This window comes from Melanerpes formicivorus, unplaced genomic scaffold, assembly GCF_026170545.1.
Source record: "Melanerpes formicivorus ecotype bairdi unplaced genomic scaffold, bMelFor1.0.p_v2 SCAF_11, whole genome shotgun sequence".
Classification (NCBI taxonomy): Eukaryota; Metazoa; Chordata; class Aves; order Piciformes; family Picidae; genus Melanerpes; species Melanerpes formicivorus.
This window is the reverse complement of record NW_027142363.1, coordinates 9,608,241-9,634,516: the sequence shown is the minus strand read 5'-3', so window position 1 is coordinate 9,634,516 and position 26,276 is coordinate 9,608,241. Positions and strand designations below refer to the sequence as shown.

General features: G+C 41.3%; 1 protein-coding gene across 1 annotated transcript in view; it reads left to right on the top strand.

Moving 5' to 3' along the window:
• Positions 1-25,578, top strand: part of ADAMTS5 (ADAM metallopeptidase with thrombospondin type 1 motif 5) — a 48,729-nt gene extending 23,151 nt beyond the window's left edge. The window contains exons 3-8 of the mRNA XM_068144475.1: positions 7,112-7,279; positions 13,276-13,559; positions 14,776-14,959; positions 16,198-16,373; positions 17,212-17,387; positions 20,915-25,578. Coding sequence (XP_068000576.1) covers positions 7,112-7,279; positions 13,276-13,559; positions 14,776-14,959; positions 16,198-16,373; positions 17,212-17,387; positions 20,915-21,494 — 1,568 coding nt within the window. The 3' untranslated portion in view covers positions 21,495-25,578. The remainder of the gene's footprint in view (positions 1-7,111; positions 7,280-13,275; positions 13,560-14,775; positions 14,960-16,197; positions 16,374-17,211; positions 17,388-20,914) is intronic.
• Positions 25,579-26,276: the final 698 nt, after the last annotated feature.

Below are 26,276 nucleotides of genomic sequence, written 5' to 3'. Positions count from 1 at the left end.
TGGAGTAATTTTTGCATGCTGTTCACTCAGAGAACCTCTGCAGATAGTATGGCAACATATCTTAAGAAAATTCCAGGGAAGAAAATAGCTGCAGTGCAGTGTGTTTCACCACACATCCAACATAGCTCTGATGAGCTCCACATTTACCTGAAAAGCTCATTGTGTCCTAACATTTAGACTGTATGTCAAGTTTTAGCTGACTTGTCATAACTACCTAGGAGCATTCCCTCTTCAGATCAGGAACACACATACCATTCCTGCACAGAGTAGGAATTATTTTTGAACCCACTAGGGGGTATTATTTCCTGTTGGGCTGTAACAGGTGTTGGCCTTCAGTAGTTGTTGGGGTAGGGAAACTTGTGCAGTGCGAGGTCAGCTCTCAGGAACAGACAGTGCAAATGAACTGGGATCCAGGGGCTGATGAGCTGCTATGGAGTCTCTCATTTCTTGCTTCAGAATCTAAACAGACTGAGTTGTGCCAAGTGCCTGTTTCAGATGATGTTCCAAAGTCTTGCAGGTTTTTTTCATACTGCTTTCAGCAGTTCAAGGGGAGAAGGAAGGCTGTGAGGAAAGGCTGTCAGTCCATTTAGTTGGTTGGTCATTTTGCTGTTTGGGAAGGAACCAGTTTACGAAGCTAGCTCCTCTTCACTTGCATGAGAGTAAACACTGCCTCCTCACCATCTGTTCCTCTTGCCATTTTGTGCATTCCTACAGTATAACTAAACACCATCCTGCTGGTAAAATTATATTATGTCATTTTCACTCAGTGGAAACTGTCAACACTAGTAAGATGCTTCATTAAGTAGAAAACATCAGATGATCTACTAACTCATTTGCAATCAGTCATCATTCTACAGAGCTGCTGGGAACCTTTTTATTCCTCTTTCAATAGCCTGGTTCAAAGTTTGTAGCAGTGATAAACAGTGTGGTGGTAAAATTGGCATTGTTTTTAAAAGCCTTCTTGTTCCCTAGATCTTCACTTTTGCCCAAAGCTTTCCCTGGGATTATGCTTACATACAAATTTGCTGAAGAATCAACTGTACACTACAATGGGTTAGGAACTGGCTGGAGGGCTGAGCCCAGAGAGTGGTGGTGAATGGTGCCACATCCAGCTGGTGGCCAGTCACTAGTGGTGTGCCCCAAGGATCAGTGCTGGGCCCCATCCTCTTTAACATCTTTATTGATGATCTGGATGAGGTCATTGAGTCCATCATCAGTAAATTTGCTGACAATACCAAGCTGGTGGCAGGAGTTGATCTGCTGGAGGGTAGAGAGGCTCTGCAGAGAGACCTCGACAGGCTGGACAGATGGGCAGAATCCAACGGCATGAGATTGAACACATCCAAGTGCCAGGTTCTGCACATTGGCCACAACAACCCCATGCAGTGCTACAGGCTGGGGTCAGAGTGGCTGGAGAGCAGCCAGGCAGAGAGGGACCTGGGGGTGCTGGTTGATGGTAGGCTGAACATGAGCCTGCAGTGTGCCCAGGCAGCCAGGAGGGCCAATGGCATCCTGGCCTGCATCAGGAACAGTGTGGCCAGCAGGAGCAGGGAGGTCATTCTGCCCCTGTACACTGCACTGGTTAGGCCACACCTCGAGTACTGTGTCCAGTTCTGGGCCCCTCAGTTTAGGAAGGATGTTGACTTGCTGGAATGAGTCCAAGAGAAGGGCAATGAAGTTAGTGAGGGGCTTGGAACACAAGCCCTATAAGGAGAGACTGAAGGAGCTGGGGTTGCTTAGCCTGGAGAAGAGGAGACTCAGGGCTGACCTTATTGCTCTCTACAGCTACCTTAAGGGAGGTTGTATACAGGCAGAGGTTGGTCTCTTCTCCCAGGCAACCATCACCAGAACAAGAGAACACAGTCTCAGGCTGCACCAGGGGAGGTTTAGGCTGGACTTTAGGAGGAAGTTTTACACAGAGAGAGTGATTGCCCATTGGAATGGGATGCCTGAGGAGGTGGTGGAGTCACCATCCCTGGAGGTGTTCAGGAGGAGACCTGATAGGGTGCTTGGTTGCATGGTTTAGTTGATTAGGTGGCGTTGAATGGTAGGTTGGACGCGATGATCTTGAAGGTCTCTTCCAACCTGGTCTGGTCTGGTCTATTCTATTCTATTCTATTCTATTCTATTCTATTCTATTCTATTCTATTCTATTCTATTCTATTCCATTCCATTCCATTCCATTCCATTCCATTCCATTCCATTCCATTCCATTCCATTCCATTCCATTCCATTCCATTCCATTCCACTCCATTCCATTCCATTCCATTCCATTCCATTCCATTCCATTCCATTCTTTTCACTTTGGTTCTCACAAAAGGAAGCACCCTCCCTCTAAGTGCCAGAAATCACCTGAGCAATGTGTGGTAACAGCAGCACGTTGTTCTCACAAACATCACCGGTAGCTACTTCAGAAGCTCAGATACTGACAATCCAGATGATGCATTTTGCACATTATTCCCAACTCAGTACTTCTTTCCTTGTCAGGATTATGGAAAATAATTTTGGAAAAATTAACAAATAATGAGATTCACAAATAATTTGGGAAGATTCTGCTCAAAAAGCTGAGGTCTGCCAAGTAAGGGACTTAGTTCTCACTGTGCATTAGAACAATGGTCTGATTTACTATGGCAGAGTAGACACTGTTAATGAGGTGTGTCCTCAATTCACCCTCTTTATTACTGTATAGTAGCTACGCTGCACTCTAATTAAAGGTGAAGGCAGTAGCTTGACACTTTCCAGAAGATGACCCTGTTTCAGTTTCCTGTGTTTTTGCCAAAGCATTTGGGATGAAATGTTCTCTGCTGAATAGTTGCCTGAAAAGCACTTCATTTTATTTACTCTGAAATTCTCCTCAGAGACTGTCCAGTCATTTCTGAGAAGGACAATGACTTGAAATCTTTTGATGGAAGAGTTTTCAGTCTCTACTCAAAATGGAGAGCTTAAAATCTGGCTGCAAGCTTTAGTCTATCTGAAGGAAAAAGAAAGTAAGAACAACTTCAGTCCACAGTTCAGCATTTTCTGCAGTTGGTGTGTCTGAGAGGGAAGAAAACTATAGCATCTTCAGGCCAGGAGTGAGCTAGAGCAGGAGTGAGCTAGAGCACACTCCAGGAGCCATTGCCTGGCTGTAGGATTTCTGTAGTTTGATGTGGCATAACCGCATTGCTCCAACAGTAGGTAATCTAAGCTGAGGTTCTATAGAAATTGCTCTACAGGAAGAGCTGTAGCTAAAAAATGCACCTAGGAAAGACAAAGAAGCCTTTCCAAGGCCAGGGCTGATGGAATTTTTGCAAGGAGGAACTTAAACGCACAAAAACTCTGTCATCAGAATGCTGTAGGTAGCAGAGAAACTCAGAGTTGTCGCAGTATCACAGTATCACTAAGGTTGGAAGAGACCTTACAGATCACCGAGTCCAAGCTCTCACCACAGACCTCATGACTAGACCATGGCACCAAGTGCCACGTCCAATCCCCTCTTGAACACCTCCAGGGATGGTGACTCCACCACCTCCCTGGGCAGCACATTCTAATGACAAATGACTCTCTCGGTGAAGAACTTTCTCCTCACCTCGAGCCTAAACTTCCCCTGGTGCAGCTTGAGACTGTGTCCCTTGTTCTGGTAGCTTGTTGCTAGAGAGAAAAGACCAACCCCTTCCTGGCTACAACCACCTTTCAGGTAGTTGTTGTCCAAGTTGCTCATTCAGAAGCATGAGCATTAACAAGGCCTGAGCATATTTGAACCATATTTTATTTATTATTTTTATTTTTTAATTATTTTATGTTTTATTATGTGCTCATGTGAGATGTCTGTCACCCCAAGACAAGCAGTTACAAAAGGTGAAGTATGGTTATGCAAGGGATATGAAGAGCAAAGTTATATTGTCAATGAGTGGAGTATTGCAGAGCATTATCAAAGGGTGTGTGAAGGTCAAGAAACTTGAATTCTGTCCTACAAGACCAAATCCTTCATGTCACAGTTTTTGGTAGCTCTGAATGGTGGTGCAAAATGTTGAGTGCTCTGAAGAAGGAAGTTCTTAAATTGCAGTGCCTGTGCTTTGTGTAGCATGTGATGTTATTCAGCTGAACTTTTTACAACAATTCCCTAGCTTTTGCTATTCACTCAGAGCTACTTAGCACCAAGTCAAATGACTCAGAAATTAAACTCCTTTTCCACTGACAGTACCTCATTACCTTACTTCTAAAGTATGCTGCAGTGAAATAATTTCTTGCAGTGCTACAACTTTGAACAGTCTTGAGACATTACATACAAACTCTTCCTGCAACCTTTAAGCATACAAATCATCTCAGTAAAAGATTGCTGTAGTGAGGCTTAGGTCTAACCAGCATGGTATTTCCTTGCTTACTGGACTAATATTTGGAAATATTTAACTGATTGGTAGTATATGTATGTTGAAGTGCATGGATTGGAGTAAAAAACAAGAAACTGACTCAAATTCCTGAACAGCTCTGCAAAGCAGAGTGTGTGTGGTCCCGATTTAAATGGGGAGCTGTGCCATATATTGAGGGGTCTGTCAGCAAAAGCTAGTGGATAGGCCTAAAGCCCTCTCTAGGAAATGTTTGCTTAAGTTACCGGAACACGGGTGAAACACACTACAAGGAGTTAAAGTCAGCACAAAATGGGTCTAGTTATATTACTTCTAGGCATGTGTTGAGGTTCATTAACCTGTCAGCTCTGCTCATACTTCGCAGACATGGGGAGTGACTTGGTACCATTCACTGCATAAGCATGAATACAAGCTTAGTGATAACACTGTATGGAATGGCAGCCAATGCATTTCCTGAAGACATTCATTGTCAGTGTCTAGGACTTTGGCAAAGTCAGAGGTAGTCTTCCCTGGCACAGTAGCTGCTGATTCATCATTAACCGCTCACTCTGTGACACTTCACAGAATCTGCTCTATAGGTTAGAAGTGATGCCCTGATTATTTAGTTACTCTGTCAGAGAAATGTGTCTGTTTGAAATAATAATCTTACTAGTGAATTATTTTTGCTCAACACCAGCATTTGGCTTAAATAAAACAAAGATGTCATCTCTTCAGGGTAAGTATTTATATAGTGTTACAGCAGCTTGAAACTTGCCATGGACCTACTGATATTCAGTCATGTCTCAGTGCAAAATGAAAACATCATTATCTGGCCCAAGGGTTTGCCTATCAGAACAAAAAATAAGCCCTAATCTTACATATAAAACACACTGGTAATTAGACATGCCTTCTGTCTGAAGTTTTGATTTGTTAGGGTTTTGCAGCAATGAACTTGTCATGTAGCATTGCACTAGCAATTAACAACATTAACTGGGGAAGGAGTATTCATTCTCATCAGTGTTAACCCAGGTTCCTTGAATAAATTTGTGCTAGCATTTATAATACTAGAGGTCCTTTTATTCAAATACTGGCTATATTTACATGATGCTGGTAAATGTGTGTACATCAGGCAAAGAACAAGGGGACACAGTCTCAAGCTGTGCCAGGGGAGGTTTAGACTCGAGGAGAAAGTTCTTCACCGAGCGAGTCATTCGTCATTGGAATGTGCTGCCCAGGGAGGTGGTTGAGTCACCGTCCCATGAGGCATTCAAGAGGAGATTGGACGTGGCACTTGGTGCCATGGTCTAGTCATGGGGTCTGTGTTTATAGGTTGGACTCGATGATCCTTGAGGTCTCTTCCAACCTTAGTTATACTGTGATACTGTGACTGAAAAAGAGAAATGTCCTCTTCATTCTCCTTCCCACCTTCCCTCCAGTGAAGATTCAATTGCTGCAGAAGACAGACGCTTTTCTCAGTCATCACTAATAAAATTCAAAGCAATAGGTCAATGTCCTCTTGTCACTTTTCCTGTAGCTCCATCCTTAGGTCAGGAACCTAGCATGTGAGTAAGGCTGACAGATGATAACCTTGACTTCTCTCACAGGACCGAACTGATGTCCTACAGTCTTCAGATAGCTACTTTCACAGTCTTTGATACAGTTTGGCAGTGAGTGCTGCCTGCTGCCTTCATCTCTTTCCTCTTGGCTTCTCTGCCCCCCAGAGCAGATGAAGACAACCTAACAGCTTTTGTTCTTCTGTTTTGTTCTTCTCCAGCCTGTATTGTAGGAATTATAATTGTTGTTACTGTTGTCATGCCTATTGCTACGGTGTCATGGATTGAATTGAACCTGCTGCTGCTATTCATACCATGCTGCAATAATGCCAGCATCAGAAAATGAAAGGGCAAAATGGAGCAAAGTATTATGGGGCTTGAAGTTCATATTGCAACATGGGAGGCTTCCTGTTCCAGTTGCTGCTTCTGGGTTCTTGGGGGTGGTCTCTTTTCTTGCAGGCACAGCAGCAGGAAGAGTGGGAGTTGGAGAGCTACTGGGTTTGGCTTTCTTTTTTATGCCTCTCCCCAGCCTTGTTGCCCTTCTCTGGACACATTCAAGTGTCTCAATGTCCTTCCTAAACTGAGGGGCCCAGAACTGGACACAGTACTCAAGGTGTGGCCTAACCAATGCAGAGTCCAGGGGCACAATGACTTCCCTGCTCCTGCTGGCCACACTATTCCTAATGCAGGCCAGGATGCCATTGGCCTTCTTGGCCACCTGGCCCCACTGCTGGTTCATGTTTAGGTGGCTGTCGATCAGCACCCCAAGGTCCCTCTCTGATTGGCAACTCTCCAGCCACGCCGACCCCAGCCTGTAGCTCTGCATGGGGTTGCCATGGCCAAAGTGCAGCACTCCGCACTTGGACTTGTTGAATGCCATTCCATTGGATTCTGCCCATCTGTCCCATTAGTCGAGGTCCCTCTGCAGAGCCTTCTTTTGCTGAAGACAGTTCAGAAAACCAGTAAAAACCAAGTTGCTGACTAATATACATAAGTACAGTTGACTTCAGTCTTCATCAGGTTTCAGCAAGTTAATGACGTGTCAGCTGATGGCATTGCTTCCTTGCTATATGTAATGCTGTGACCTGTGACAGCTTTTTTGTCTTCAAGCAGATAGCACGTTTCAAATGGACTGCTGTTCAGTTTGAGAATTTTACCTTGACTGTGAGCTCCACAAGGAAAATTCTGTTAAGGATACTCATATAATTTTATTTATTTGCTTCATTTCTGTAGGGCATTTGCTTGGGCTTTCTCATGATGACTCCAAATTTTGTGAGGAGAACTTTGGTTCCATGGAAGATAAGCGCCTGATGTCCTCCATTCTGACTAGCATTGATGCTTCAAAACCCTGGTCCAAATGCACTTCAGCAACTATAACAGAATTCTTTGATGATGGTCATGGTAGGTATTGTCACACCTTGTGCCAGCTGCATGTTAGTTTTTACTCTGATTTTTTTGTTTCTCATAAGAACTTTTTATACCAGCTTGTATGTTCCTTGCTCATCTTCACAACTGTATTGGAGGTGCTTGCAAAATAACCAAAGGGTCTAAAAGGCTGTCAGATTCTCACCCTCTGTTTACATGGTTCAAATGCAAGAGAAGAGAAAAAGATCTGCTTAGCCTGGTGGCTGAGCTGAAAGAGGACGTCACAAGGCTAAAGACTGTAAGTGAGTGTGATAGGGAGATAGACTGGTGGAGCCAGACTCCACCTTCCTTGAAACAGTCCCAAACAGTGCAGGGAGCTAAGGATGCAGAGGGCTCCCCATTCTCTCTCTAGCTTGCTGCACAGGCTGACTTAGAGAATTGGGAACAGTAGTGACAAGTTCCTGCCAAGTGCAGGAGGTGTGTCACCTGAGTACCTATTGCACCTCCACAGGTGCACTTGCATATTGGTCCACTCTCTGCTGGGAGAATCAAATGCACAATGTTTAGGGAATCTCTTTTCTTGATAGATCAGCCCTTCAGAGACTTCTTCTGTTGAAGTTTCCAATTTTCAGTTATTTATTTTAAATCAAAGATTACTCTTAAGACAAACTCTGTGAAGTAAAAATGGAAGTCAGTTATCTAAGTTGCAGTTTCTTCAGATTGTTGTGCTGAGAAAAAAAATGTGCTATTGTAGAAAGGGAACTTCTGGTTTTATTTTCTTCTTCTAGCTGGTGAATGAATCCATTGGTCCCTAATTGCCATTTGTACTATATGCAGAGTGTATCAGAAACAACAGGATCCTAGTAGAGCGTGACACTGCCTTTCAGACTGCTTTGGGCTTGATAATAAAACAGTGCAAACAGGCCATATTTCCATGCCTCCTTCAGAACAAGCATGTGTTTGCTTTTTCAGTTGCTCATTTTCTTCCCTACCTGGGGCAGGTGTGCTTTTGAATAGTTGCAGTGGCTTTGTCCCCTTTTTATTTTTCCCAGGAAGGAGCTTGCTTGCAATCTTCCTATAGACAGAACTCTCTCAAGTGCTGCTAGGCAGAGGAAACAACTTCACCCATTCAGGTGGAAATTTGAGCAGTGCTGCAGACATAATGTAGATAAGGCAGGCAAAAAATTGCAGTTGTGGGGAAAGAGCACAGATGTGTGCATACCAAGCTTTCTTTTAGAATGTTTGTGACCAGCTTAAGGAGACTTTTCCATTCTCTGATAGGCAGTGTAAGCAGTTTGCAGTGGGCTTTTGGTCTGAATAGGCATAAGCTTTGCAACAGAGTGTGGCAGCATTGGTGTAAGGAAATAAATGAAGTACTTAATTTGATACTCCTTCCAGGTAAGCATAATAAAATGTAAATGAAGTCTGGAAAATCAGATCTGTGAGCAGTGTTCTGTTAAAAAAAGAAGACTCAATGTCTTATCAAAGCTTTATGTTTGTTACACAGATTTAGATGTTCACCCCATACTGCTGTAACAGAAAACATCACAGTTGTAACTCTCTTAGTTCCTTAACACCACTTCATCAAGTATTGATGTTTCTATTTTCCAAGTTTGGGAAGTGATGTTGAGGAGCCAATTCATCCTACAAAATGTGGGTATTTACGATGTAGGTAGATGCTCCTAAACTGTGTATTTAAGTTCCCATCATAGTGCAGAGGGGGTCTGATCAATAACATCAGTGGCTGGGCTGATCTCATCAGTTACATTAGTGGTGCTGAATTACACCATAAGCATGTTTGCCTGAGTAGTGAAACATCTGACAGCTGACTGAACTGCATTACGTACAGCTGAAGTCAGCTAAATAAATCCCAGTATAAATGTCTTGTCCAAGGTCAACCAGGAGATCTGGGCAGGATCAAGGTGCTGATTCCCTGTCTCCCGAGGCCCACTCTGAGAACTATAAACATCATTGGCATGATACAACCATTTGTTTTACATTCAGGAGATGACCCCAGACAGCAGTTTGACATTTAGAAAGAAAAGGCTCAATTAGTGTCCAGAAGACAGTGACATTTATTTCCATCTGCTTTTAGCCAATGCTCCTCCTAAGGTACTAATTGCCTTTATTGTCATGCCAACCACTAGACTGTGATATGATTGCTTGCAATTTATTGTGTTTATTCAGAGTGCTTGGTGCTCTGTGCAATTTGAAACAAAGACTACTTCTATTTTAATTAATTTATATCCTAGTTATCTGCTTCCTGCACATATCTTATTCTGCCTTATTTTTTCCAAGATATATTACACGTAACATTGAGGAGAGATAATGAGATGGCTTAATTAGCACAGTCATCAGCCAACAATGCTGCTCTATTCCAGGGCACACAGATGTTCTTTGGTACTTGGGACACAAAATGGGAATAGCAGAATATACATGCTCTGCATGTTGCAATGGAATAGAATAGGAATAGGAATAGGAATAGGAATAGGAATAGGAATAGGAATAGGAATAGGAATAGGAATAGGAATAGGAATAGGAATAGGAATAGGAATAGGAATAGGAATAGGAATAGGAATAGGAATAGGAATAGACCAGACCAGACCAGGTTGGAAGAGACCTTCAAGATCATCGTGTCCAACCTATCATCCAACACCACCTAATCAACTTAACCATGCAACGAAGCACCCTATCAAGTCTCCTCTTGAACACCTCCAGTGATGGCGACTCCACCACCTCCCCGGGCAGCCCATTCCAATGGGCAATCACTCTCTCTGTGTAAAACTTCCTCCTAACCTCCAGCTTGAACTTCCCCTGGCGCAGCCTGAGACTGTATCCTCTTGAATGTAGTGAATGTAGTGAACTGAAGCCTTCTCTGCTTTCTAAACCAGGGAGGCCCAGGGCAAACTGTTCTTAACTCCACTTCTTAACTCTCTTTTCTGACTCTTACAAGAATGAGGTTGGACAAGCTGGTGGTAAAAGCACTTCATTTCAGCTTACCTAAAGGTAGACACTGCTGCTATAAATGTAGAAACTTTTATTTTTTGTCTGTGTGTGAGTCTTTAGGGGCTTTTACTCTCTTCAATTTTGAGTTTTACCATGTGAGGTCAGCTGGAACTCCTGACTTTACAGAAATCATACATTTCCTCAGAGCAGTATCAAGTTAAGAAGTTTGGATCTCATTCCCCTGTGGTCTGGAGGGGGAAAAATTCTCTATTTGCTGTGTAAGCTTGTGAAACCTGTTGTTAACATTTGAAAGGGTTTCAAATGAGTGTTAACTAAAATGATTGGCAAACAATTATATGCAAAGATGAGACTGTTATGTTCTCTTTTCTCAGGATTTTTATTTTCAGTCATGGTACACATCAGTGATGGGCAGCAGTTCTGTCATGTGAAATTAAGTGCTATTATGGTGCATTAAAATACTGAATAGTGGTTCTGCCTGGGAATTTGATAAACTGCAGTATATAAGCAACAGTAGTGTATTGTGGTGGGTTGTAATTTCCCCCCCCATTAAATTTGCCAGACAGCTCAGTTGGAAGCAAATGAAAGCTGTATCTACAAGCAAAACTACAATCTACCATGGAATGAATATGTACAAATATACAATATTTACAGATACTAACAATTAATAAACAGCACAAGGACCTCCCTGGTCAAAGACCAGGGGAAGCTAGTAGCTTCTCCCTCCTTGCCTCCCCCTGACCCTCCTGTACAAAAGGGAGAAGAGAAAGGAGCAGAGAGATGTTAGACTTAGCAAAACCAATGCAGCCAAGGTCAAGCAGAAGCAAGTTGGTATCTCTCCCAGAGCGAAGAAGCAAGAGAAGAGAGATTGTTTTGGGACAACTAGTTTTAGTCCCTTATCTCTTCCAATGGGAGTGTTTACAATCATCTTTATTTTCCTCTTTACACCCAGTAGTGATTTATTTACATTTTACTACCTTTCTGTTGAAGATCTGTGAAAAATTTTAAAGGCATAGCCTAAAACTACCACGTGTATATCACTGAATGGTGATGTGCCAGTGCCTTCCCATCATCTTAACACTGTACTAGTTTCCTCAACAGGTACATGAAGTAGGATTTATGCTATTATTTACTTTTATAAAGTATTTTTAATAGCAGTTGTGCCAATTAAGTAATTTTCAGAAACTCCAGGAAAAAGATCTGTGTTCCTCACTCCATACCATGTCTCTAATACTACAAGGAGGGTTGAGCAGTAGGGTGCTTTAAACTTGTCTCATGGCACTTAGCTCATCGGTTAGCATAGGCACACCTTTGCATTAAGAAGTCATCCTAATCCAGATTAAACATGAGACTGAAGTAAAATCGGGGTCAGCAAAGGGCAAATGACACAGGTTTAACTAGACACAGAGGATTTGGGTGCTAAGTGATGATGCAAAAAGAATTTTTGGGTGCTTTGGCTAACTGGCCTTAGTCTTTAGAAGGAAAAAAAGAAAAATGGCAGGGAAGTGAAAACCCAGCCCAATGAGAGGTGGGCTGGGTTTGTTTTGTCTAAATTCAGTGCCATGGGCTGAAATTCTATTCCTTTTTGTGTAAATAGAGAGGTTTTTATGAAAGCCTTTTTTTCACCCATGATCCAACTGAAGGATACCAGTGTAGGTACCAAAGGGAGGTTAATTGTGGTAAGTTATTTTGGCCAAGGATAAGTGAAGCTTGCCCAGACCACAGATCCCTTTCATGAAATGTAGAAGAGTTTACACTGAATAAATACTTCTGCATGTCAACAAGTGAAATTTTCAATAGTAACAAATACATAGATCTATCAGTAGATCCTCTAGAAACTAAATGTGAATTCTAACTTTTAGTCTTGCTGACAATTCTTTATGTTTATGCTACTTTTTTCTTCTCTGTCTGTTGTTTATGTAATTCTGTGTAAAATGGATAGCCTTCTTCAAAGAATTCCAGAAGCAGCCAAGTGTCATTCATTACAAGGAAAGCCCAGTTCAGTTTTACTGCCAACATGAGGCTGGATGTGCAGCTTACAACTTCTCTTTTTTCCTCTTTTGTATTCTTTTTTCTTTTTCTTGTTTTTTGGTTTTTTTTAAGTGCCTCATTGGCTACAAGTCTATTTTTTGTGATTTTTGGGACATCCCTTTAGAAGCTTTAGCATTTCTAACATTCTGTTTCAAAATTCAAATGGCAACTTTCCTTACTTTGCCTTGAGTCTTCTCATTCCTTAAATCACAAACTGATAGAGTAGAAAGTGCTCAGAGTCAATTCAAATAAAGGAAACCAGGATGAGAGGCCAAAGGGACCTGAGTAAAACTCATTTACACCCTCAGACTGGAAATAGGCAGCTCAATACATAGATCACTGCTGGGGGAGAACACGGTTGCAGTAGAAAGATCTTGGCCAAAATCTGATGACACCTCAGAAAGCCTTTCTGTTCATGTCAGCATCCTTTGAATGAGTGTGACCCACGACAATGAGGTTCTCTGCTATTACTTGCCTGCCCAACTTATTATTGGTCTGCCTAATTTGAATGAGGAGCAGCTGAGGGATATGGAGTTGTTCAGTCTGTGGAAAAGGAGGTTGAGGGGAGACCTTATCACTCTCTACAATTACCTGAAGGGAGGATGGAGCAAAGAGGAGGACAGCCTGTTCTCCCTGGTGGCAAGCTACAGGACAAGAGGAAATGGATACAAACTGCACCAGGGGAGGTTTAAGCTGTATATTAGGAAATATTTCTTCACAGAGAGGGTTATAGAACACTGGAATGGTCTGCCCAGGGCAGTGGTGGAATCCCCATCCCTGGAGGTCTTTAAGCAGCCTGTGGACTTGGCGCTTAGGGACATAGTTTAGTGTTGACTCTTCAGTGCTGGGTCAAGGGTTGGACTGGATGAACCTGAAGGTCTCTTCCAACCAAGTATGTTCTGTGATTCATGGTTGGACCCAGTGATTTTAAAGGTCTTTTCTAACTGAAATGATTTTGTAGAACGATTCTACGATACTGTGAAGCACAGCAGAGAAAACCAGCAAATGAGTAAGAAAAGCTTGGTTTGCTCTTTCAGGTAACTGTTTGCTGGACCAACCAAGGAAGCAGATCGTGGGCCCTGAGGAGCTTCCAGGACAAACCTATGATGCCATTCGTCAGTGCAAACTGGCGTTTGGACCTGAATACACAGTGTGTCCCGGTATGGATGTGTGCTCTCGCCTCTGGTGTGCAGTTGTGCGCCAAGGTCAGATGGTTTGCCTGACGAAGAAACTGCCTGCTGTGGAGGGAACACCATGTGGAAAAGGAAGGATCTGCCTCCAGGGAAAATGTGTTGACAAAACCAAGAAGAAATACTACTCAGTAAGTTACCAACTGTGAACTTAGGGAATTTTAGAAGGCATGATCCTCTAAGGTGCTGATTTTTGTGGAAACGAAAGGGACTTTTTGGAGGTCAGACTGAAAAGCTGCTTTATTCTTTTTTTGGCATGTAATTGAAGTGTTATTGGTGATACAGGAAAAATGCCACCTAGTTTCATGAAGCATGTTTTCTTCTTGAAATATGAAAGCTTTCATTCCTGGAAATCTGGGAGCATCCCTGCAGAATAGAGCATTTGCACATTCAGTAAGTCAGGGCTCAGGACAGGTGGAAAGACTGTCAAAGACCCATTCTGAGTTTCCTGACTTCTTGGCAATGGACTGTAAATTTAACCTACAGCCCTCATCTGAAAGGCCTTGGGGCTCTAACTGGTGAAGAGAAATGGGGATGAAGTTCATCCAGAATGTAATTTCTGGAACACAAATGTTTGTACTTCCAGTGACAGAGTCCCCTCTGTCAATTTTATACACCTCACGAGTCCCCAGGCTCATGAGAACTGTGGACTGCACAGTTCAAATACTTCAAAATTTACTGGGCAGACAAGTAGCAGTGCCCCTTCTGTTGTACCCACTGAAGATATATGGAGTTGTAGAGCTTTGAAGATAATTGCAAACTGTGAGAATCATTCAGCTCAAGCTCCAGCCCTTCTAACACCCTATTTTAAGAAACTCTATGCTTATGCATACAATATTCTTCCTGGTAGCCAATTTAGCAGAGTTGCAAACTGTGTCTGACAACTCTATCTCCTGCCAGTAATTCAAAGCAATACCTACACATCACAATAATTGCATTTAATTAATCATAGATTAGCCTTATGAGCCTATTCTGGGAGCCAAATACCCTGGAGCTAGTTTAAGGGAGCCTATTAGTCAGAAGAGCAATAAACAAGATAGCAGCACATGAGACTAGGGGCTTCTTTCCTGGTGTGTGGTTGTCTTCTATGAAACAGACTGAAGGCAGCTGTGCAGAGCAAGACTTAGTATTGCCTTTGCATGCACAGTGCCAAATGAGATGTCAGCAATGTGCAGGTAAAAGATGTAAATCAACTCTCCTGGGAGGAAGAAGTCTGCTGAGATCAGTTCTCCCCAGTTAAAATGACAGAGGAATCGCCTGGAAAACATTAGCAGTGTCTTTGAGATACAGCACTTTTAGTCACACTGCGATGATGTCCTTACCTCCTTACTATTCCATATATTTCAGGCTTCAAGCCATGGTAACTGGGGGTCCTGGGGACCTTGGGGACAGTGCTCCCGTACCTGTGGTGGAGGAGTTCAGTTTGCTTACCGACACTGCAATAACCCAGCTCCTAGAAATAATGGCCGGTACTGCACTGGCAAGAGGGCCATCTACCGCTCCTGCAATGTCACTCCCTGCCCAGTCAATGGTAAGTACCTTCAGGCTTCAGCTTCTGTGTTCATAGATAGTAAATACTGAACATCTGCTGGGAAAGGCAGCCAGCACCAGAACAAGACGACAAAGTCTCAAGCTGCACCAGGGGAGGCTTAGGCTCAAGGTGAGGAGAAAGTTCTTCACTGAGAGATTTGTTAGCCATTGGAATGTGCTGCCCAGGGAGGTGGAGGAGTCACTGTCCCTGGAGGTGTTCAAGAGGGGATTGGATGTGGCACTTGGTTCCATGGTTTAGTAGTCATGAGGTCTTGGGTGACAGGTTGGACTTGATGATCCTTGAGGTCTCTTCCAACCTTATTGCTTCTATGATTCTGTGAAAGGGAACAACAAAGGTCCATGCTAGTTCCTCCAAAATGTATTTACCAAGGCAAGACATCAGTCATTGATACAATACTATAATTCTTCCCCCATCCCCATGCTGATGCTACATAGAAAGGACAGTTGAATGAAAAGAAATTTCAGTCTTGGAAAATGAACTGCGTGGTAGGTTGAAAATTCCCCTCCCAGCATTAAATTGCCAGACCAGCTCAGTTGGAAGCAAATGAAGCTGTATTTACAAGCAAAACTACAATCTAAAACAAAATGCAATGAATATGTACAAAATATACAATATTTACAATATTTACAGGTGTTTACAATTTACAAACAGCACAAGAACCCCCCTGGACAAAACCAGGGGGCTAATAATAGCTTCCCTTTCCCTGCTCTCTCTCCCTACCCTCCTGTAAAAGAGAAAGAGCAGAGAATTTTTTTGTTATGCTTAGCCACAAGAAGAATGCATTCAAGGTCAGCAAAGCCAGCAGAAGCACAAGTTAGTATTTGCTAGAGTGAGGAAGTGAAAGGAGAAAAAGTCAGACTATACAGACCAACTTTGGTAGTAGTGTTTTAGGACCTAGCATTATTTTCCTTTTCACATCCAATAGTGATTTGTTTACATTCTACCATTTTCTGTTCAAGATCTGTGGAAAATTTTCCAGGCACAGCCTGAAACTACCACAAACTGTGTAATGCAAACTTTAATCCTTCAGTGCATATTATGTCATGGGGAGATTTGCAAGCTAAACCAGTCGAATGATTTGAAGGCCAGTTCTAAGGAAGGATGCTGGGTGATGTAACTTCAAAATTATGTACAAAAGAAATTGGAATAATAGATGGGCATGATGACATTTGCAGCATGGTCTGAAATAGTCACTAATGATGTGAATAATTCTGCAGCTAAATCCTTTCGACAAGAGCAGTGTGAAGCTAGGAATGGCTATCAGTCTGATGCAAAGGGCGTCAAGACATTTGTTGAATGGGTCCCCAAGTACGCTGGAGTTCTTCCTGGAGATGTTTGCAAGCTTACCTGCCGAGCCAAAGGAACTGGCTATTATGTGGTGTTTTCTCAGAAGGTAATGGCATTTCTAACCATGATTTCATGCTCCAGTTGAGAAGTGTCCTCTATCTTAGAAAACTTTTCCTACGACAAGGGGAAAAAAACTTAATCATATGATTCAGAGATTTAACTATGCGCTTAGGTTTAATAGCTTGACCCAGTGATTATACATTGGGGCCAGGATTAGCCTCTAACATGCAGTAAGTTTTTCCACATCTCAATAAGTGCATTCATGAAAAATATGGGCCTCTTAATGTGCTCTGCACTAATTTGTTTTCAGTAGTGGGTAAAGATTTTTTTTTGCCTGGAGAGTCATCTGTCATTCTGGGGGTTTCAGGGGAGAAGGACAAGTAAGAGAATAAGTTTTCCCCTCAGTTATATTAAGGTAGTCTGGAGTAACTCTTACAGATCCAATTAATAGAGTACTATCAACCAATTAGTATAGATGAGACTTGTGGTCAGTTTCCTATATCAGATGCAGTTTGAACTGAAACATCTGTTGTGCTCATACTTGCAGTTTTCTGTTTCTGAATGTTACAAAGGTAACATTTAGATGCAGATAGGTCAAATGCAAGGTTATCTACAAGTACTGTTATTGTTATTACTAATGAACTGCAAAATTAGCACTAAAGCCAGGGTCATTTTAGTGTCTTACACTGGAGTTATCTGTCATTGCTTTCAGCCCATTGCTAAATCTCATCATCTTTTGCACTGGGAGTGTTAAAAGAAACTCCATCTCATCTTTTAGGGTAGGCACTCTGTTCTGAGGAGTAAGTAACTGGGTTTTGCCAGACAGAGTCACAAAAGCAAATCTTCTCCATGGCACTTTAACTAACAGCTATTTGATTGCCTAGGTAACTGATGGTACTGAGTGTAGACCCTACAGTAATTCAGTCTGCGTCCGGGGAAAATGCATAAGAACTGGTTGTGATGGCATCATTGGTTCAAAGCTCCAGTATGACAAATGTGGAGTGTGTGGAGGAGACAATTCCAGCTGCACAAAAGTCATGGGAACTTTTACCAAAAGGAGGTATGGATCTTGAGTATTAATAAATGTACCTTGATGTGCAAATAGTAACTCTGCTATGTGGTTGCTTTCTTTCTGTCTCTAAATGCAATTTACTGTGATAGGAAGATTGAGCAAGAAACTACATGGCCTGTGCTTTACAGCACTTTCCAGATGTTTACATCTGGTCTCTTAACATTAACCCAAAGCTGACAAATAATCACCTGGCAAAACACTGTACCAGATTGTTTTCTGGTATAAAGTACTAGTGATACAGATGAGGACCCCATTAATAGGAAGTCTGCCTAGAGTAAGGCATAGGATCTTGTGCTTGCTTGCTAATCTCAATGTGTCAGAGAGGAAAGGGAAGAGAGGAGTGAATCTGAAAGTTGTTGGAGTCAGTAATCTAGGTGTCTCTGAAACTCTGCATTTCCCAGGTGATACTGTACCAGCAAGTTACACATGAGGAATGTGTTTCATCTACCTTTGAATAACAATAGGAACATCACACCTAATTTAGTGACATGGAGTCCTTATGTAGATAGTGGAGAAAAGCAGATAGCATTAGAGCACAACTGTAAGTCTTCTGAACAGCTGAAAGAGATTATACCCTCAAAATGCCTCTTTACACTGCTGAATATATGTGGAGTTCAGATGGCTAGTTGAGATGTCAGAAGTAAACACAGGCTTAAGTATGGCTTTTGCTATATCCTTTCATGTCCATTGGCATTATATCACTCTCCAGATGGATTTTTATTTATATATCAAATATTTATATCAATCATCCACAAGACATTTTTCTGTCAGAGTTCATCTTTCAGCAAAATGAAAGGAAGCAACCCCATGGTTTTCCCTCATCACATTGAAGGCAGCCGTAAGATTCATACTGAGATACCAATGTCAAGTAAATCTGCTTTCTACCTGAACTCATTTGATTTCCTCTTCAAGTCTTAAGATTCATAGACATTTTTTTAATGATCAATTATATAGATTATAAGGTCTCAAAGGACTGCTGTAGTGATCTACTTAGAAACTTTCAGTTGACAATTTCTGCTCAGTATCTGTGACTGCATTAGTGTACCACTTTTAAAAATGTGCATGTACATTTTTCTCTTTGTGGGGGGAGAAGGCTGGGCCTTTCTCTCAAACCCACCACAGTACATAAACTTCATTTTATCTTCCAAATTCTTACATAGCATGTTGAAAGCTACCAGAAACTGAAATCTGACTCCTGAAATGACCTTTTATTTCTATGCATTTCAACATGCTGATTAATAGCAGGCAAAAATGGCTTTAAGAGTGAATTTATTCTAAAAATAAACATAACTAATCTTCTTCCTGGTAAAGCAATGATTGCTCACCTAACGATGCCAAAAGGCCTCTGCCAAAAAGAATTACTTCCCATACAAATTAGTAATTACAGAAACCAAATATTTTCCAGTTTGTAAATAGTGAAATGTCTGGCATGTCTAAATGAAGAAGACAATGTGAGATATACTTCATGTGATTCAGTAATGATCCTTGCTCTGGAATCTAGGCTCTGGCAAAAATCTTAAAGGGGCTCCATGAGTTTCAGCGAGGCCAGATTTGTATCACAGATAGCCTTGGAAATGGAAAGATTCTACTGTGGTTTTTTCTATGATTTCACAACACAAATCGTGCCTTAACTGAAATGAGACTGAGGCAAGAGTCAAATATTAATTCAGCCTCACTGCATTCAAAAAGTTGCCCCAATTAGAAAGTAATAGTCAACCTGTAACTAACAAGTATGTTCTAACTTGATTTCGATTGAATTTTGGAGCAATGAGGATTTCTTTTTTCTATTGGAAATATTGTTTGAGACAATTCCCTTATGTGACTTTAAAATAAACCCCTCGTTAAAATCATGAAATCTTAATTGTGTGTAAACTGTTTCTACATATGAAAAGGGCTGTGGCTGTAGTAAAATTGTCTTTTCCTCCACTGGAAAAAAGCAGCCCCTGCATTTATGTCCTTTGTAAACCAATCTATACATAAAGTATACAGGAAACTATTCGGCGTACGAGGGGAAACAAGCATTTCCAACCCAGACAACTGCCATAACAACATTTGTTTGTACTTTGGTCTTTTAAAGCCATCAAAGCAAAATCTTGTAGAAAACTTCCTTCCCAAGAACTTCTTTAAAAGGCTGTAAAGCCACATTGTCACAAGTTGGAAAGAGGAGAATTAAGGCTGCATGTGCTTCTTTGTGCACACAGTTCTTTGTGCAGACAGCTTGAATTCTCCAGCGCTGCTTTCATTTCTTTCTTAACAAATGATTTTGTAACTTCAGTAACACGTTTTAACAGAGTTATTTTGGCAACTGTTACAGAAAAATATTTGTGCAATGCTGTAGAGCAGAGTTCCACCCCACCCCACCCCCCCCAGCCTGTTTTTCACACCATATTCCATCAGCCTTATGGATGTGCTAAATCAGTAGTTAGTCATTGTCCCATAACTGCTGGAAATAGCAGGGGAATAGAGCAAGCATTTAATCTGTAGTCTGTGCAGTGTCTACTTGTGCAGCCAAAAATGCCCAAAATTAACAGTCTGTTCTTTAATCAATCCCAAAGGAGGAGACCCCTTCACTTTTATATAATTTCAGTATATTTTCTCATTCTGTTTTTTTTTTTTTCTAGAAGCTTCAACAGTAAGCTTTTCAGAAATGAGATACTTGCAGAATGGTTTTGTCACGAGATTACAAATGAAAATACGTCTCCAAAATCCAGCTGCCAGCTCATAGCTATGCATAGTCTTTAGATTTTGTTTCTATATATCAGTAAAGTTAAAATAAGTAGCATGCTTGAGAAATCAGTAAGTTCCAGAACACACTTGCAGGCTTGGAATGTTTGTCACTTTTGGTAGAAGAGCTAAATACCTTTCCCTAGATTTGAATTGAGATACTTCATAAGCAGCAACAGAGCAAACTCTGTGATGGTACGAATTAAACATTTGGGTGCACCTCATGTTAGACACTTGACAATTAATCTTTGCCTTTATGAATTTCAAAGTAAACAAATTCTTTCTCAGTGATCAAGATTATTTTTGAATGTTCCCAAGGTACCTCTACCCAGCTGTTACTCTGCTCATGCTTTCCTTAATCATCATTATAGCAAAGACAGCAAGAAACAGCTGTAACCAATACATATCTCATTATCTTTTCTTTGGCAGGCAAGACGTGCATTGTATCTCATATCTCCCACCCATTGCTGAGACATATAAGCTATCTGTTATTTTTCATTCCTCTTGTATCTGAGTCACATAAAATTATTACCGAAGGTAAAGATTAAGCAATTTGAAATAAGTGCAGTAGAAATTTCTTCAAGAACACGAGGAATACCACAGTAGACAAACAGTGAAACCTGGTTACATTAATCTTAGATGAGCTTCAGGCCAGATGCGTTCAGAGCCTGAACTAAAACGAAGCAACGTGTGCCATGCCAGCACTAGGTGTTGCAGCAAGACTTGAAGCTCATTTCACACTAGCTACTGAATATTCATTTCTGTTTTCTTGTTTTTTCCCCTTCATTCAGCAAGGGCTACACAGATGTAGTGAAGATCCCAGAAGGGGCAACCCACATCAAAGTTCGGCAGTTCAAGAATAAGGACCAGAGCAGGTTCACTGCCTACCTGGCCCTGAAAAAGAAAAACGGTGAGTACCTTGTCAATGGAAAATACATGATCTCCACTTCAGAAACAATCATTGACATCAACGGGACTGTCATGAACTACAGCGGCTGGAGTCACAAAGACGATTTCTTGCATGCAATGGGACACTCTGCAACAAGAGAGGTTCTTATTGTGCAGATACTTGCGACGGATCCAACTCAACCGGTGGATGTCCGCTATAGTTTCTTCGTGCCAAAGAAGCAAGGGCAAATGACTAACTCTGTCACTAGCAGTGGCAGCAGCAGCAGCAGCAGCAAAGTAACTCCAGAGCTCACACAACCCCGCTGGGTTACGGGGCCGTGGCTTTCTTGTTCTCGAACGTGCGACACAGGATGGCACACCAGGACTGTCCAGTGCAAAGATGGGCACGGAAAATTAGCTAAGGGATGTCTTCTCTCTCAGAGACCATCAGCATTTAAACAGTGCTTGTTGAAAAAGTGTTAACCTGTGGTTGTGATCTTCTTTTTAAAAAGAGGTTTTATTAAGCCATTGTTGACATACTGGTATTAGGTCTGCCCAGTCAGAGAGAAGCAAAGGCTTCAATGTACTTATCTACAGTCTCAAATTATGGGCAGAATCTGCCTATTTGGACCAAATGAAGATGTGCACTGCTTTCAATAATAGTAGGGTGATCTTGATATGTCAAAACCCTAAGCATTAAAGTTGTTATAAGCCCTCTGTGTCTGCAAAAACATACAAAATAAAATAATGCAAAAGAAGACAAACTAGTGAATGGAGGATCCTGGGATATCTGAAGGTCACAGCATCATCTCCCCTTCTTCACCTACCTCTAATACAGTATGTCCTTAGAAAACATCACATGTACCCATGATACTGTAGTAGCTTATTTTATGCTGTTCTGTAAATATCTTTCATTTGGTATGTCACTTTATATCACCTGGTTCTATTAAAAAAAATCAAAAGACACTAGATAAGCAAAGTGATTGACCAAAGTATATCTGCAGCTCTTCTGGGCTTGCTCCACTCTTCAGAAAGGGGCTGCAGATGTTTTACTGGAAAATTAAGAGCTCGCTGCTGGTTTTAAGGTTTTGACAAAAGGAATCATTTTTATGCTAGGAATTTCCTGAAGCAGATCTTTATTCTTTGACAAATACTGTGGTTTTCCACCAGTGAATTCTCAGGAGCATTGCAGCAGCTTGCAGACCAGGGATCCCAACATGTACACTGCTCAAATACCAGCACTCCTCAGTATGTGTGCCAGACAGACAAAGGAGGAGGAGCTGACTGCTAGAGGGAATTTGTGTACACTTTGCTTATAAACCTGCTAGTTCCAGCTGTGTCACAGCTTGGGGTCTTTGTTGTTGATGAACAATAGCTGCTAGCTTCTTTCCATCAAACAAAGGCATACTGTATTTTGTAGAAACCAGTTAGAGAACCAAAAAAAAAATTACAGGTAAGATAATTAAGTGTCTTCTAACTCAGATATTCTGAGGCTGTATTCAGCTGCTTTCTCTGTTACTTTCTCTATGGCTTCTGCCTTGACTCTAACAATGTGTAATGTACCTACATCTTCTGAAGAGGCTATAAAGGTCAAAAAAACACAGCAAGCAGTTAATATTTTTTATCACTGTTTTGTCCATCATGTCTAACTCTGGTATTCATCTTACCAGCAAAAGTTTGTAACCATTTGTCTTATTTTTATTGTTTCTGTGTGTTTGGGGTTTTTTTAAAGCTATAGAAGGCATTCATATTTTGTACTTTGGGGAGGAAGAGGGGTCACTAGGAAGTCAAACCACATCAGGATGTGGGGACTTGCCCAATATCAATAAGACTGTTTCCACGGTACAGGCACTAGCTGGTAATAGTTTTCATTGGCAACAACTTCTGAATCCTGGTAGAAATTCTGGTGACCAAGGATGGGCAGTTCACCTTAAGCAGGTAGCAGGTGGAGGCTTGATAGCAATCGTGTTAAAACTGCCTCTTTTCGATCAGCAGGCTTTGAATTAAGCCCTAGGATGAAAGGTACCAAAAGAAATGGTTCTGATATACTGAAGAAAGTAGAATCTTTTCTGTGTTTTATTCCTCCATTCATCCACACAGGAGAGTATAAGACTACAGGAGGATTTTCAAATAAGCCTCACACTGTAAGTCAGTGGTACCTGAGCACTGAAATCCCTTAGGCTCCTCTGATAAATCCCAGCCATTAAATCAGGAGAAGCAGCTTGTTGGTGTGCGTAGCGAGATGGGCAGGTCTCACTCCAGGGTGACACAAACATGTTTTTCCAACTATGGCATGTTTGTGTGAGCTCCTAGAAAGCATGTGATGATTTCAAAACAGCAAGGGATTGCTGCATCTACAAGTGTGAAACCTGGATAAGAATCTATTTTTGTACCCCTGTTCTACATAAACAGTCATCTCTGTCAAAATAAATTACCAGCAAATGTTATTAGTCATCTCAGTGTAGGAAAACAGTGTGGCCGCCTTTTTAGGAGTAACCCAATGAAAAACTGTGGATCTTGAGGAAACCTCCCCACCTAATCTCTGATTCCAGTCTAAGAACTGAGATGAAGGCTCTGAATATTTTCGGATTTCAGGAAAGTTAGGATTTATGCCTTCGCTATCCATTAACAGAAGATCCCTTTGAAATGTCTCATTTTCCTTTCAAGCAGTCTAATTCCTATACTTACTTATGTATTGCACATGTTCTGGAACCTCTCAAAATTGTTCCTAACAAATACAAAGCATCATGAGAGAGAAAATAAGGAGACTTGATGTGCCTCAGCGTAGTCTTAACATTTGTCTAGACACACAGCTGTATTAAGTGGCATTTGTTTTTTTTCCCCCTGTGTTTATCAAAACAGAGACAGAATGTGCAAGGGCTTTTGTTTGCATAATAGTAATAATTTATTATATATTCAACGAGATGAGTAAAGCTTTTGGTTGCTGTTCAGGCTCCAGAAGAGCAATACCATAGACGGGTATAAATGTAAAGCTTCCTTGGATCAGAAGTACCTTTTGATAGAAAGAGTTTATTTATGAAAGAATAAATAAGCAGGACAACAAACCACTGGAGTGATTTTTTTCCCTCTCATGAGTGTAGTAATGAAGCATACTAACATGCAAAAATGCAGTTGCCATTATATTATGAAAGGGCAAAGACCAAGAAAGTAGCTCTCAAAGTGTAAGATACACTAGGTCGGCCTGCTCTAGCCGACACTCGCTTTTAGCTGTTTTGTTGTAATCAGACTCCAGTTCCAAACCTCACTTTTGTCAGTTGCAGATATTCCATGTAGCTGATGAATGAAAAGTTGGTGCAAGATGTGTAACTATCATTTCAGTTTCTGTTCTCAACTGAACTCCTTGTCTCTCACGCTGTTGTTATTGTTTACATTACTGCCGAGTGTTGCCAAACAGGATTCATAAAGTGCATCTAGGGGATAGAAACCTGGAGTATGGCTCTTTGGGTAGAAATCCGCCATCCTCACTGTCAAATTCATTGCTGACTTTTTGGGCTGTATTTCCAGTGCCCGTAGGTGAAGCTGGACATCTAAGCAGCAGTGCTTTTCAAAGTACCAGCTTCTCAAACGAGACATACTGTCGCCAAAAAACAAAGCCCATCACCTTTGGGCTTAGCGCATGCAAGACATTCAATTGAGCTGCCCTCCTGTGGAAACAGTTTTATCACAAGGGAAGAGGGAATAATCTTGTGGATTTATCACAACTGTAAAAGAAAAAAAAAAAAAAGAAAAAATGAAAAAAAAAAAAGGCAACACAGCACTGAAAAAAAAAAGAAAGTAATTTATTGTTTTTACAACTGGTATGTGAACGGATGTAATGAATTTATTTATTCTTATTTAACTAAAATACCAATTGTGCAAATTCTATATTTAAAATGATTTGCTATCGTATCTGTCCGTCTCTTTTCTCCTCTCTTTTAATTTATGCTTCAAAGTTACCGTTGGAAGTACGCCTTGTGAGTTTACAATACTGTATGGCACTGGTTACTTTGTGTGTGTGTTCATTTAGAAGGCTTTCTGCATAAACCGGGAGTATCTGTGTACCCCTGCCTGCACGCTGTATGGATGTCTGTTCTTTTTCTGCTACCATCTTCTTCTTGGAGAAGTTGTGGAGTTTTAGTTTTGTGACACCTCAAAGTTCTTGGTTACACTTCCCTCCGAAAATTCTCTCTACCAAGTCACACAGGTCTGTGGACCAAAAAAAACCACACTGTACCAGCTTCTAAAGGAGTCAGGCAGCAAACTAGTTTTGCACAGATTCATGCAGTTCATGACGCGTGCCTCGGTGATTTACCACCAAAGCTGGTAGAGTCTTACCCTTTGCTTCAATGGGAGCAAGTTCAGGCTTCTAGTAAATGGGAGTTCTCTACATGTGAATGAAGTTTCTTTGAGTTGTCGGGGTGGCAAGTGGGTCTTCTGTCATGCAGCTTCTTATGTTTAAGTAAAAGCACTAGAGAAACTCTTGTGTGTCTCTTTACAAATATTGCTGAAACAATGTATGATTTGGTTTATGAAGTCTGAACCATTAAAAAACCTACTTTTTTCAATCTTTCCAGTGTTTATATACATATACAGATATATACAGATATATATATGGCTATACAAAGTACAAAGCCCAAATTGGAAGGCCTTTACAGTGTTTCATTTTGTATTCTAGCTCTTTGCACCACATCAGGCAAAGTTAGGCACAAAATAAAAAGCCAGCAAACCCAGCACTTCCACTGTTTTCCTTGAAAACAGCAGTGTCTGTCTGCTTCTGCTTTTCATCCAGCCCAGCTACTGCTAAACTCAAGGGAACCTGTATTGGATCCAGTGTAAGGGGAAGGGGGTGGGGAAAAAACAACAAACCAATATAGACAAACCTGCATCTTTTCCATCGTCAATTTATTTCACAAGAGTGACTTCTGTAGCCACTTTACCATATGTGAAGAGGCTACAGACTGCAAATAATCTATTTCAAAGAGTTGGCAGTTACTTCGCTCATAGGTGCACACATTCACACGAGCCAGATTCCAGGTAAGCTTTTTTGCCCAGTGTCTACTGCTGTCAAGCCAGCCAGAAGGCTTTAGATGCAATTGTGATGGCCAGTGGGTGATGCTTCCCTACTGAAGACCCAAAATGCCAGGGAATTACTCTAAGCCTGGACTTTGATGATCTTTAGGGCAGTCTTTAAAAGGTATTTGTAAGGATGTTAAAAGTTGTGGAGTTTCATCAATATGTTCAGGTGAGTGTTTCCCCCCGTGCTAA